A 14,389-nucleotide genomic window follows, 5' to 3' on the forward strand; every position below is an offset into this window, starting at 1 on the left:
ACCATACACTTTACCAGGTACACTCAACAGACTTATCCCCCTATAATTTTTGCACTCTCTTTTATCCCCTTTGCCTTTATACAAAGGAACTATGCATGCTCTCTGCCAATCCCTAGGTACCTTACCCTCTTCCATACATTTATTAAATAATTGCACCAACCACTCCAAAACTATATCCCCACCTGCTTTTAACATTTCTATCTTTATCCCATCAATCCCGGCTGCCTTACCCCCTTTCATTTTACCTACTGCCTCACGAACTTCCCCCACACTCACAACTTGCTCTTCCTCACTCCTACAAGATGTTATTCCTCCTTGCCCTATACACGAAATCACAGCTTCCCTATCTTCATCAACATTTAACAATTCCTCAAAATATTCCCTCCATCTTCCCAATACCTCTAACTCTCCATTTAATAACTCTCCTCTCCTATTTTTAACTGACAAATCCATTTGTTCTCTAGGCTTTCTTAACTTGTTAATCTCACTCCAAAACTTTTTCTTATTTTCAACAAAATTTGTTGATAACATCTCACCCACTCTCTCATTTGCTCTCTTTTTACATTGCTTCACCACTCTCTTAACTTCTCTCTTTTTCTCCATATACTCTTCCCTCCTTGCATCACTTCTACTTTGTAAAAACTTCTCATATGCTAACTTTTTCTCCCTTACTACTCTCTTTACATCATCATTCCACCAATCGCTCCTCTTCCCTCCTGCACCCACTTTCCTGTAACCACAAACTTCTGCTGAACACTCTAACACTACATTTTTAAACCTACCCCATACCTCTTCGACCCCATTGCCTATGCTCTCATTAGCCCATCTATCCTCCAACTGTACTGTAGAAAAGGTACAATTGTAGTTTCCAGATTTCGGCAGTGATTGTCTCTAACATTTTATAATTTATTTATTTTTCAGTAACTTGAGGAATGTGGCGGAGCACTCCAAGAGGAAATGGATTTACTTCTAGGCCAGGACAAAACAATGAAAATGAGAGGCTCCAGCCTGGACAAGAACATCATGTCAGGGGCAGATACTTCACAGGAAGAGGAAGGTTTCCTAATCCACCACGTGGTCGTGGTAGAGCGAATACACAAAGAGGTGCACAGAGTTTGGGTGATTTGAGTAGTACAAATGATGGGAACACAAAGTCAAAAGGAAAAGCTAACTATGGAGGTACCAGAAAGAAGCGAGAACATCCCATGGGATATAAAGCTTTAGAACGAATGCTTACCCTTTATCCTGATGAAGTGGTAATGCAGCTCCAGATGGCAATGTCAGGATATGATTTGCTCATTGATCAAGAGGAAGACATCACCCCAGATAAAATATGCTTATTAATGAAGGTTTTATCACATGCATCAGAGACCCGATCAAACCGAGAGAATTTATATAAGCTTTTTAGCATAACATTTAAAAAAAATTTTATTAATCGTCTGATAAGTTTTTCCATTGAATTTGGATTAAAAGCATATAGTGAAAATAGTGAAACATATTTTGATAAGCTTTGTAATGTTTTGAATGTTTATGCAAATGCTATGCCCACTCATGCCTCTGACAGTATCACATTGTTGCTTGAAAGTTGTATCATGAATATTCAAAAGATGTCGACTTTACAAGAAGAAAATTCTTTTCTGAGAAAATACCAAGAAATCAAACATTTTCTTGAAGAATATAAGCAGAGACTGGGAGAGTCAGGATATGTAGAACACAAGAAAAGACACAGAGGCAGATGGGAAGATGACCTTGCACCTCCAAATGATTTCAGAGAGTTATCAGTCTTGCCCACAGCAGAAGATCTTAATGATAATGTTGAGCCATTTCTTCGCAGAAATATTGTTCAAGGCAAATACTCAAATGTTAACCATTATTTGGATGTACAGTTTCGATTGCTCAGAGAAGACTTCGTGAGACCCCTCCGAAATGGCATAAATGAGTTCAGATGCAAGTCACATTCCCAGAACAGAGACATTTGGATCTATGAAAATGTGAAAATTGTTGGAGAGGACATTCAGAATTTTGAAATGATTCATTACATAAAACTCAATCTACCAAAGAATTTCAAAATTGAAAGTTCAAAGAGACTGCTCTTTGGTAATCTGCTATGCTTAAGTAATGATAATTTTTGCACTCTGTTTCTTGGATCAGTGTGTGACAGAAATTCAGAAAAGCTGAAAAATGGAATAATTGGAGTAAAGTTTGATTCAGACATTGACTTGCATAAAGATTCAGTATTTGTTATGGCAGAAACAAGATCATACTTTGTGGCCTATAAACATGTTCTCTTTGCTCTTCAAGGTATCATAGAGGATTCATTCCCAATGGAGTCCTTTATTGTTCATGTTGAACCGCATATGAGACCTCCAAGTTACTTGGCACAACATGCAGTGTATGATCTTCGTGTAATGCAGAGTGCAAGTATGATGAAAGAGTCAGAGGCTAGCAGTAAACTATTCCAACACGTTAATAAGACCACAGAAGAGCAAAATGAATATCTGCCACAACTTCAGAATGTGATGGTTATGAGTGAGCTTCCATACTGGCCCACTGAAAATGCACTTGGTTTAGATGACTCTCAACGCCGAGCACTTAGAAGTGCTCTTGTTAGTAAACTTTCTATCATTCAAGGTCCCCCAGGCACTGGAAAGACATTTATTGGTCTCAAAATATCTCAAGTACTTCTTCACAATAGTCAATACTGGAAGAACCCAAACCAGGCTTCGCCAATATTAGTAGTGTGTTTTACTAATCATGCTCTTGATCAGTTTCTGGAAGGAATGAGCCATTACACAAATAGCATTGTACGTGTGGGCTCAAGATCCAAGAGTGAGATCATTGATGAATTCCAAATAAACAAACTTGTAAAGGCTCTTAGATCACGGAAAGAACTTCCAGCTGATGTTTATGAAATGAACAACAATTTAATGTGGCAAATAAGGGAATTGGAATCAGATGTTAAATCATGGAGAAGAGTAGTGCAAGAACTTTTGTCACCAAGTGGAATCCTGAGACTTGATGTTTTTTCATCAGAAGACATATTACCTGATACTGTACTTCAACAGTTTAGGGGAATGAACTTGCAGACTTGGCTTTTAGACGAAAATCTCTGCACTCGAGAAGATATGGAAGAAATTGCAGCTAAAAGTATTATCACCAACCAGTTAGACTCTAACAGTGGATTTAAAAGTAATGAAGATGTCTGGCAGGAAGATCTTGAGGATTTGTATGCCGATGAAGAACGTGACAGATTGGTGGATGACGAAGATCTTGTAGAGGAATTGAAAACTGGTGTTACAGCTCATGATATACTTAAATATGAAATAAAAGCAAAGACACTAGAAGAAAGTTTAGATGATCTCCGACAAGATGATGATATGAGCGACTTTAACCCTGGAGTTGTAGCCATCATAAAGAAGTTACGGGTTCTGAAAATAGGTTTAAAGACCTTGCCAAGAAACACAGAACAAGTAAAAGTCCTTGAAAATGTTAACTTCAGAAAGTTAGACTTTCAGAGTCGTTGGGCATTATACAAGTTATGGTTAAGTAGACTTGCTGAAAAAGTAAAGAAGAAGCTATTAGAGGCTGAGAAAGAATTTAAACGCACCAGCAAATCTTGGAGAGAGATCAAAGATCAAGAGTACCTGCACATCATGAGACATGCAGCAGTAGTGGGCATGACAACCACAGGGGCTGCTACTTACACTAATGTCATCCAGGCACTTCAGCCTTCTATAGGTAAGAAAAATTAACCTCTTTCACAATTTTGTACTATGCTGTATGCATGATTTAGGTATTTTTTAACAATATACACATAAAACATGTTTTTTACTGCTCAGTAACAGATTGCTAGTCATAAAATAAAATGAAAAATAAAATAAAATTTTATTTCTTTGCTACGGTTACACTGTGTGTTTACATTTCATAATCTGACTGGTACCAAAAAAACCACTATCATACCCAGGCATTTCAGGCAGACTTAACCTAATACTTATAGACTACTTAAGTCTAGATGGGTGAAGAGTGGTAGTATACAAATATTCAGTATTTTACTCTTTTATTAATATGAAGTAGTACAATTAATGATACAAACACAAATTTTTAAGTTTGTAATGATGGCTTAATGGTTAAGGGATAATAAAATATTTGGAAGAGTTGTTATTGAAAGATGAGATGATTTTTGAGTGAGCTCCTCAACTGATTTGTGGGCAGGGGACCTCTTGCTGTTTCAGGCAAAGAGTTCCAGATCTTCGGACCCTTTATGTGCATTGCATTTTTGTATAGTGTAAGATAGACAGGAGGATGTCAAAAAGGGTTTTGTGCCTAGTGTTATGCCTGTGTGTTCTGTTGAAGCTGTCTAGGAGAAGTGTGAGTTGATAGTGGAGTTTAATGTTCTGTATATACAGTTGACACAGTAATGAGTGTGTATATTTTGTATATTGTATTTTGCATATTTGTATATTGTGTATATTTTGTATAGTATTTACTAGGTAGTAGGTTGGTAGACAGCAACAGTTCAGGGAGGTACTACCATCCTACCAAGTGAGTGTAAAAAGGAAGCCAGTACAGTGGACCCCAGATTAAAACATCATTGGATTAAGTAATAATCGGATTAAGTAATGTTTTTGAATATTAAAATGGTATACAATACTGACAGGTTGGTAGGTAAGACAAATGGGCAACAGTTAGGCAACTTTATTCCGAAATGTTTCACCTACACAGTAGGCTTCTTCAGTCGAGTACAAAAGTAGGCAGGAGCAGTAGAGATGTGAAGACGATGTAATCAGTCCATCACCCTTGTAGTCAGAGATTTGAGGTTGTCAGTCCCTCAGCCTGGAGAAGAGTTCTGTTCCATAGTTTGAAACAATCTGAAGGAACAAGCAACAGTGTGGAGATTTATATACTGTCTGTGGCATGCAAAGAGTACGTAACCTTTATTCGGCGCATGGACACACCCTCATTTACAGGCTATCTCCCCCAACCAGCGAACCAGGTTGCTAAGAGTTGATGATGGGGCCCCATCGTTCAACTAGTGACCAGGTTCTAGCCAATAAGAAGGTGGGATTGACAATCGCAGAGGTTATGTGGATACCGCTCTCCTGTCTGCCCTTGTCATTCCCATTCTAGAGCTGGTTGAAGCACGGTCTGCTATCTTGTGGCTTCTATTTCTGCCTTGCTTACCGTGGAGTGCACTATATTTATCACTGTACATAGTGTACATATTGCTGTTCTAAATTGGTGAAGGATAATATAAGTCTAAACTTTTTCTACTGTGTTTATTTGCTCCCATTACACCTGGGATAACAGGCCATTTGAAATCCTAGGTTGTAATATGGGGGCCTGTCCGGGAGCTGGACTTAGAGAAACGGTTGAGCTTAGGGTGAAGCTTGTAGCAGGAACATTGTGTAGCTTGCTGTTTCGCTTCGCTTTACAAATTTTGCGTGTCAGTTGCTTATGATCAGCCTTGCTATTGTGTGATCGTTCAACAGCTCGCTACTAGCTTGTTCAGTGTGCTCGCTTCGCTACGGTCAATCTTGTGTGCAGTCGGCTTTGCTTGTATGCGTATTCTGCAATCGTACTGTGCATAGCTAAGCGTGTTCTGCAAATTAACGTGTTACGTTGGGGTATTCGTACTGTGCATAGCGAATAACTTATGCCACCTAGACGAGTCAGACGCCTGGTGTCGGCATATACTTTGCATAACCTACCTAAATTGTCCCTACAGCGTTGTTGGCAAATTGCTCGTTCCATTGGCATTCCCTATAAACGCACTCTCACAGCTGCGCAACTGCGTTCACTTATTGCTGACATACTTATTGAAGAAGAGATGGCACATCAAACTCCTCCCTCTACGGGAGCTGGGGAAAAAACTCTTATGTTCTCGCATGAGGAAGATGATACACCTACGGAGCAAAATGGTCAGTATGGTGCAGCTGGGTTGTCTCGAGGTGAATCAGCGTCGTTGGCACTTGAGCTGGCAAAAATCACGCTGGAGCAAACTAGGGAACAGAGAGCATTCGCAAGGGAAGAATTTGATAGGGAAAGAGAAAGGAGGCAGTTTTCGCATTCTGTAAACGATTTCAGTTTACAAAAAGCAGTACAGCTTGTTCCCCGCTTCAATGAGGCCGAACCAGAGCAATTTTTCGAAAGCTTCGAAAATCAGGCTCGAGCCTTGAGGTGGCCGGAACAGCACTGGGCAGCGTTGGTTCATACAGCATTATTGGGTAAGGCACAGGAATTTACGTCGGTATTAACTGACGCTGAATTCTCTGATTATCGAGTAGTGAAGACCACAGTGTTGGGAGCATATACATGTATCCCAGCTAAATATCGTAAGACCTTCAAATTGAACAGGCGGCAGCTTGGTCAATCCCTGGTGGACTTTGTGAGACAGCAAACCAAAGCTTTTACCAGCTGGTATAAAGCGAGTGGTGTCTCTAACTTTGAGGAGCTGGTGCAGCTTATTCTGATTGATAACCTGCTGGAGTCTGTGGGACCAGAGGTTCGTGTCTTTCTGCAGGATCGTGACTGAACCACTGCATGGGAGGCGGCCAGGTTGGCTGATACCTTCGAAACGAACCGCTCCTTGTCCGAGCGGTCCCGTCTCTCTTTTCAACAGTCTGGCGTGAGCAGAGATCGACAACATTGGAGAATGAAGTGCCAGCCGGAGGGAGAGCGTCTACGTCATCCAACCAAGTCACCTGGTGAGCCACGCTTCTCAACATATGGTCCCCCTGCGGAGAGGCAAACTACTTATGGAGCATCTCGACAACAATATCCAGAGAGGCACCAGCCAGAACGACACCACTTGCAACGTCATCAGGGAGTAAAGGGCAAGCCTGTCGTCTGCTTCAGGTGTAATAAAGTAGGTCACATCAGTTCCAACTGCCCCCAAAAACCTCAACCCATCGGGAAAATCTCTAATATCCCTAGTAACATGTCCCCTAGAGAAGTAGAAAAAGGTATGGCCCCTTATTATTGCGAAAGTCTTATTTCCCTTCAGGAAAACTCAGAACCAACTAAAGTAAATACCTTTAGAGATACTGGAGCATATTGCTCACTTGTCAGAGAAGGAATATTACCCCTTTCAGAGAATACTTCCTTGAATTCCTCAGTTTTATTGGAAGCCTATGGAGGAGCTATATATTCTGTTCCTTTGCATAAAATTTATGTACAGTGCAAATATTACACTGGGTACTTGACTGTAGGTATCTCAAAAGGATTTCCCATGAAAAATGCCATGTTATTACTGGGTAATAACATTACTACTGTTACTTCGTGTCCTGAACCTATAATGATTAATGCTTCTCCAGTGTTGGCCATAACTCGGGCAACATCCCAAGGGTTGTCTGGGGAGAATGTTGACCTATCCTTGGACGACTCCGATCTCGGAATAGCCACGTTGTTTTATGAGACACACCGGCCGGAGTCTCGTAAATCAAGTGAACAGACCCCGATCAAGCCTTCCTATTCCCAGGTTGCAGGATTGCCAGATGTCTCTGTTTCCATGCCCGAGGGACTGTCCTTCCGGGAGGAACAACGAAAGGACCCTTCTTTAAAATTCGCTTTTCAGGCAGCCATGGGTAAATCCTCTTTGGGTCATCCAGTCAAGTATGAAGTTAAAAATGATTATTTGGTTTGCACTGAGACTGGTAAGGAGATAGAGGGCCGGCAATTATACGACAGGTTAGTGGTTCCAACCAAGTATAGACCTCAGATATTAAATATAGCTCATAATACGTCATTAGGAGGTCACTTAGGAATTACAAAAACCTTGTATAGAATCACAAAAGAATTTTATTGGCCAAAATTAAAGAAAGATGTGAAGAATCATATTAGGTGTTGCCGAGAATGTCAGCAAGTTGGAAAACCTGGACATTCCATTAAACCTGCACCTCTCCAACCCATACCTGCTGATGGAGAACCTTTTGCAGATTTAATTATAGATTGTGTAGGTCCACTACCTAAGTCAAAGTCTGGAAATCAGTATTTATTTACAATTATGGATAAAGTAACCAGATATCCTGAAGCGATCCCAATGCGTAGTATCAATACTAAAGCTATTCTCAAAGCTTTAACAAAATTCATTTCTTGTTTTGGCATTCCTAAAACTATACAAAGTGATCAAGGTACTAACTTCACTGCCAAAGCATTTAGGGAAGTATTAACTAGGTTAGGGATAATTCACAACTTATCCACTGCCTATCACCCTCAGTCCCAAGGCGCCTTGGAAAGATTCCACCAAACATTAAAAACAATGATGAGAAGTTTTTGCATGCACTTTCCGACAGATTGGGATGAATCTCTACCGTTGTTGCTGTTCTCAGTACGAGAGACGGTGCAAGAGTCTACAGGGTATAGTCCGTTTGAGCTGATCTTTGGGCACAATGTACGAGGTCCTCTTCGGGTGCTCAAAGAAGGATGGATGGGAGAAGACGTAAGCTCAGCACTCTACAACCCGTCTTCAAGGTTGCAGGTGGCACGTGAGTTAGCCACGGCTAACCTAAAGATAGCTCAAAGTAAGATGAAACAGAGGTATGACAGAAGTGCACAATTCCGCTCCTTCCATCCAGGAGACAAGGTGTTGGTGCAGGAACCTATACCTGGCCACACCTTGAAAGCTAGATTTACGGGACCTATGCAGATAGTAAGTAGATTATCTGATTTAAATTATGTGGTAGCTCCCATTGATAAGACCTCAAAAACAAAAACTTACCACATTAATCAAATCAAGGCCTTTCATACACCAGATAAAGTCCCAGTAATGACTCTGTCCTCTACCTCTGAGGACGACTCTGACTCTTTGCACTCTATCTCTGAAATTAATACTAAACTTTCAAATTCTGTCCTCCTCAAGGATCCTAGCCCGTTAATGGATGGATTATCTGAAATACAAGCAACCAATTTAACTGAGCTTCTACAGTCATATCCTAATATTTTTTCGGATGTGCCGAAAAAATGTACGTTAGGTTACCATGATGTAGATGTGGGAAAATCTAAACCAATTAAACTCTCCCCCTACAGAGCTAATCCTGAAAAGCAAAGGCTACTTCAGCAGGAAGTAGACTTCTTGTTAGAACATGGTTTAGTGGAGGAGTCATCTAGTCCATGGGCTTCACCGTGCATCCTAGTAAAAAAGGCTGATGGAGGGTTTCGTATGTGCACAGACTACCGTAAAGTGAACGAGGTCACAATCACAGATGCTTACCCTCTTCCTCGTCTGGATGACGTAATTGACTTTGTGGGTAAGGCTACTTTTGTGTCCAAATTAGATCTCCTTAAAGGTTACTATCAGGTACCTTTGACAGATAAGGCGAAGGAAATCTCTGCCTTCGTAATTCCAGGAGGTCATTATCAGTATACAGTTACCCCCTTCGGAATGAAAAATTCCCCCTCTTCATTCCAGAAACTCGTCCATCAGGCTATTAAAGGACTTGAAGGCACGGCAGCATACCTAGATGATATTGTTGTGGTGTCTGATACTTGGGATCAACACCTACTTAGACTTAAAGCTCTGTTTGAGACCTTTAAGAATTCCCAATTAACAGTTAATTTATCTAAATCTTCCTTTGGCCAGGCCACTGTCACTTTTCTAGGCCATGAAGTAGGTAGTGGTAATGTTGCACCTAAACTTGCTAAAGTTCTTTCGATTAAAGATTATCCAGTTCCTCATGATAGGAAATCTCTTCAACGTTTCCTAGGCATGATAGGATTTTACAGAAGATTCTGTAAGAATTTCTCAGATATTGTAGCCCCTCTTACCTCTCTTACCAGTCATAAAGTTCCCTTTAATTGGACGTCAGATTGTAACACTGCTTTTAATAAAGCAAAAAGATTATTGTGCTCTGCACCCATTCTCCTGTCTCCAGACTTCTCCAAACCTTTTTCATTACAGGTTGATGCTTGTGAGTCTGGGGTTGGGGCGGTACTATTACAAATCGGGAACAAGGAGCTGCAGCCAATCGCATACTTTTCAGCTAAGTTCCAGCCACATCAGAGAGCTTACTCTACCATTGAAAAAGAAGCCCTCGCGCTGGTAATGGCTTTGGAGCATTTCGATGTTTATGTGGGCCAGACATCGCAGGTGGTCACAGTCTACAGTGATCACAACCCGTTAGTCTATCTCCAAGCCATGAAGAATCACAACACAAGGCTTATGCGTTGGACGCTCAGGCTGCAGCCCTACAATATAAAAATTAATTATATTGCCGGCAAAGAAAATGTGTTGGCAGACTCTTTGTCAAGAGTCTAGTTTAATATTTTATTTAGGTTAGGATGTATTTGTGGTAACCCCCCTTTCAAGCTCTTTTTTTTATCCCCTGATGTGGGGGTTTTTTTTAGTGAGGGGATACGGGCTACCGTCCGCTTGTATCTTGGACCTATGTTGGCCTATCTGACTGCTGTCTCACTCTGAGTTTAGGGTTTGGCTTTTGGTCACTAGGAAAGCTGAGCTCTATCTAAGAGTTGGATGGTGGAGAGGATAGGCGGTCCCATTATTTTGTGCCATGGCGGCACGGTTACCACTGGGAGGTGGCAGCCTAATCCTGAGCCTTCTCGGGGGTGGGGGTGTGGCATGCAAAGAGTACGTAACCTTTATTCGGCGCATGGACACACCCTCATTTACAGGTTATCTCCCCCAACCAGCGAACCAGGTTGCTAAGAGTTGATGATGGGGCCCCATCGTTCAACTAGTGACCAGGTTCTAGCCAATAAGAAGGTGGGATTGACAATCGCAGAGGTTATGTGGATACCGCTCTCCTGTCTGCCCTTGTCATTCCCATTCTAGAGCTGGTTGAAGCACGGTCTGCTATCTTGTGGCTTCTATTTCTGCCTTGCTTACCGTGGAGTGCACTATATTTATCACTGTACATAGTGTACATATTGCTGTTCTAAATTGGTGAAGGATAATATAAGTCTAAACTTTTTCTACTGTGTTTATTTGCTCCCATTACACCTGGGATAACAGGCCATTTGAAATCCTAGGTTGTAATACTGTCATAACCCTTTGACTGTCGAAGGGCCAAATCCTGAAGTTGCTTCTGGTGTCGCAAAATATTCGAAAAAAAAAAAATTATTTTTTCTTATGAAATGATAGAGAATCTTTTCCCGATTGTAAAGACACCAAAAAAACGAAATTTGATGGAAAACTGACGGAATTACGCTCTCGCGAAGTTAGCGACTTCGGCGATATTTAAAAATCGGCAATTTCGCCCACTTTGAGCCCTATTTTTGGCTAATTCCGTTATTCCCGTCAACCAAACTCATAACTATTTCTTCAGAACTCTATTTTTTCTATCGATTGAGTACAAGAAACTGCCCATTTACCGATTTCAACTACCCAATAACATGGTCAGAAATTTGCAATTTGGCCAATTTCACGAAAATTAAAAAATACGACAATTTCAAAATAAGGTCCAGAATGAACAATGCAGACATTCCTGGCTCTAAAATAACATTTTCTTTGTTCATCAGTCATGTCTCCAGGTCCCTGTGATATTACTCTTGCTTTTTATTTTGAAATTTTATTCAAACAAAAAATAGAAGATTTACTGTTATGCAGACTACTGCAATACTGTAATAATTGTAAAAATTACATCAACCCATTCATGACTGCGTATTAGAATGGCTATTTGGACATTTATTGGACAATGACATCATTTGTTCACTTTTGAACATCGGCAAAAATCAAACATTTCCTGTACTTTGTGCTCCATTTCCAGGTTCTTTTTATAGTAAAATTAATCAAAATCACCTCCATTTCTATAACATAGTTTCCATTCTATCAAATGAGACCAAGAAAACGAGAATACAACCACAAATACTATACGAAAATAGACCACAAAGTCGGCATTTTAATTAAAAAAAACGGTCGGAGTTTTTTTTTTCTCATTATGCACTGCGTGCTCCAGGATTTTTTTTATGTGGTGCACACTGACCACACAGACCCATTCTCTCACATGTGGGCCTACTAGCTTTCTCCTGCCTGATTTGAAGCCGCTAGAATTTATGAGTATATATACGTCAAACACGGTACCTCGCAAACGTATATATACGGCCGCGACAGTCAAAGGGTTAAATCCGTTTACATAATACATTTGTTTGGACTTCCATATTAGATTAGTAAATACAGTGGACCCTCGCCTAACATCGCATAACGTTAAATCCGCCTAGTGATACATTTTAACACAGACGCGTCCACGTGTGGCCTGAGCGTGCCTCACTTGTCCCATGGGTGCCAGTGTTTACAAGCCAGCCACTACAGTCACATCCAAACCAAACATACAATCGGAACATTTCATATTATCACAGCGTTTTTAGTGATAAGTCACCATGGGCCCCAAGAAAGCTTCTAGTGCCAACCCTGTGGTAAAAAGGGTGAGAATTAGTATGGAAATTAAGAAAGATTTTGAAGGGTTTGGGCCTGTACATTGCAGAGTCACTTGTGTGCACAGAACTGCTGAATGCCTCAAATGATGTAGTGGAAGTTTTAGCAGTAAAGATCGAGAACCAAAACCTAGTCATTGTGGTAGTCTACAAGCCTCTGGATGCAACATCCCAGCAATTCCAGAAACAGCTGTTAAAAATTGACCACTGTCTGGAAAATCTGCCAGCTCCTGTACCCAACATCTTACTCCTGGGGGATTTCAACTTAAGGCACCTAAAATGGAGGAATATAGCAATTAATATTGTTGCAGTAATAACACCAGGAGGCAATTCTGATGAAAACTCACACTCACACGAGCTTTTAAATCTCTGCACAAAATTCAATTTAAACCAGCAAATAATAGAGCCTACTAGACTGGAGAATACACTAGACCTCATCTTCACTAACAATGATGATCTGATACGAAATGTCACCATATCAAAAACAATATACTCTGATCACAACATAATTGAGGTTCAGACATGTATGCGCGGAGCCCCAGACCGACATAATGAGATTAGTCATGAGGGAGCATTCACCAAATTCAACTTCAATAACAAAAACATAAAGTGGGACCAAGTAAACCAAATCCTAACTGATATAAGCTGGGAAGATATACTAAGCAACACAGACCCCAACTTATGCCTAGAACAGATTAACTCGGTGGCGCTCGATGTATGCACAAGGCTTATTCCTCTAAGAAAAAGGAGGAGTAGATGCAAAATAGAAAGGGACAGGCGCTCCCTTTACAGGCGACGGAAAAGAATAACAGAGCAGCTAAAAGAGGTCAATATATCTGAAAGGTGTAGGGAGACACTGGTCAGAGAAATAGCAAGCATCGAACTTAAGCTAAAGGAATCTTATAGGAGTCAGGAATCGTGGGAAGAACTAAAAGCCATAAATGAAATCGAAAGAAACCCAAAGTATTTCTTCTATGCAAAATCAAAGTCGAGAACAACGTCCAGTATTGGGCCCCTACTTAAACAAGATGGGTCCTTCACAGATGACAGCAAGGAAATGAGTGAGCTACTCAAGTCCCAATATGACTCAGTTTTTAGCAAGCCGCTAACCAGACTGAGAGTCGAAGATCAAAATGAATTTTTTATGAGAGAGCCACAAAATTTGGTTAACACAAGCCTATCTGATGTTATCCTGACGCCAAATGACTTCAAACAGGCGATAAATGACATGCCCATGCACTCTGCCCCAGGGCCAGACTCATGGAACTCTGTGTTCATCAAGAACTGCAAGAAACCCCTATCACGAGCTTTTACCATCCTATGGAGAGGGAGCATGGACACGGGGGTCGTCCCACAGTTACTAAAAACAACAGACATAGCCCCACTCCACAAAGGGGGCAGTAATGCAACAGCAAAGAACTACAGACCGATAGCACTAACATCCCATATCATAAAAATCTTTGAAAGGGTCCTAAGAAGCAAGATCACCACCCATCTAGAAACCCATCAATTACACAACCCAGGGCAACATGGGTTTAGAACAGGTCGCTCCTGTCTGTCTCAACTATTGGAGCAGGGGTGTCACTAGCACGTTAAGAGACCATACAATAAGTGTCAGGGGCCCAAGACTGTTCAACTGCCTCCCAGCATACATAAGGGGGATTACCAACAGACCCCTGGCAGTCTTCAAGCTGGCACTGGACAAGTACCTAAAGTAGGTTCCTGACCAGCCGGGCTGTGGCTCGTACGTTGGTTTGCGTGCAGCCAACAGTAACAGCCTGGTTGATCAGGCTCTGATCCACCAGGAGGCCTGGTCACAGACCAGGCCGTGGGGGCGTTGACCCTCGGAACTCTCTCCAGGTAAACTCCAGGTAACCCTGAGAAGCCTATGCCAGTTGTGGAATCCATTGTGCCTACTTCAAAAATTAAGGAAATGTGTGCAAAGTGGCTTGAAGTCCAAACCTTTATGGATGAAAATCACCCTGACACAGCTACAGCAAGCCGT

The 14,389-nt window shown here is 41.2% G+C and overlaps 1 protein-coding gene across 1 annotated transcript in view; it reads left to right on the forward strand.

Moving 5' to 3' along the window:
* Positions 1–921: 921 nt before the first annotated feature.
* Positions 922–14,389, forward strand: part of LOC138851665 (NFX1-type zinc finger-containing protein 1-like) — a gene marked incomplete at its 3' end in the record, with an annotated part of 44,625 nt that continues 31,157 nt past the window's right edge. The window contains 1 exon segment of the mRNA XM_070081020.1: positions 922–3,738. Coding sequence (XP_069937121.1) covers positions 933–3,738 — 2,806 coding nt within the window.

This window comes from Cherax quadricarinatus, unplaced genomic scaffold, assembly GCF_038502225.1.
Source record: "Cherax quadricarinatus isolate ZL_2023a unplaced genomic scaffold, ASM3850222v1 Contig1474, whole genome shotgun sequence".
Taxonomy (NCBI): domain Eukaryota; kingdom Metazoa; phylum Arthropoda; class Malacostraca; order Decapoda; family Parastacidae; genus Cherax; species Cherax quadricarinatus.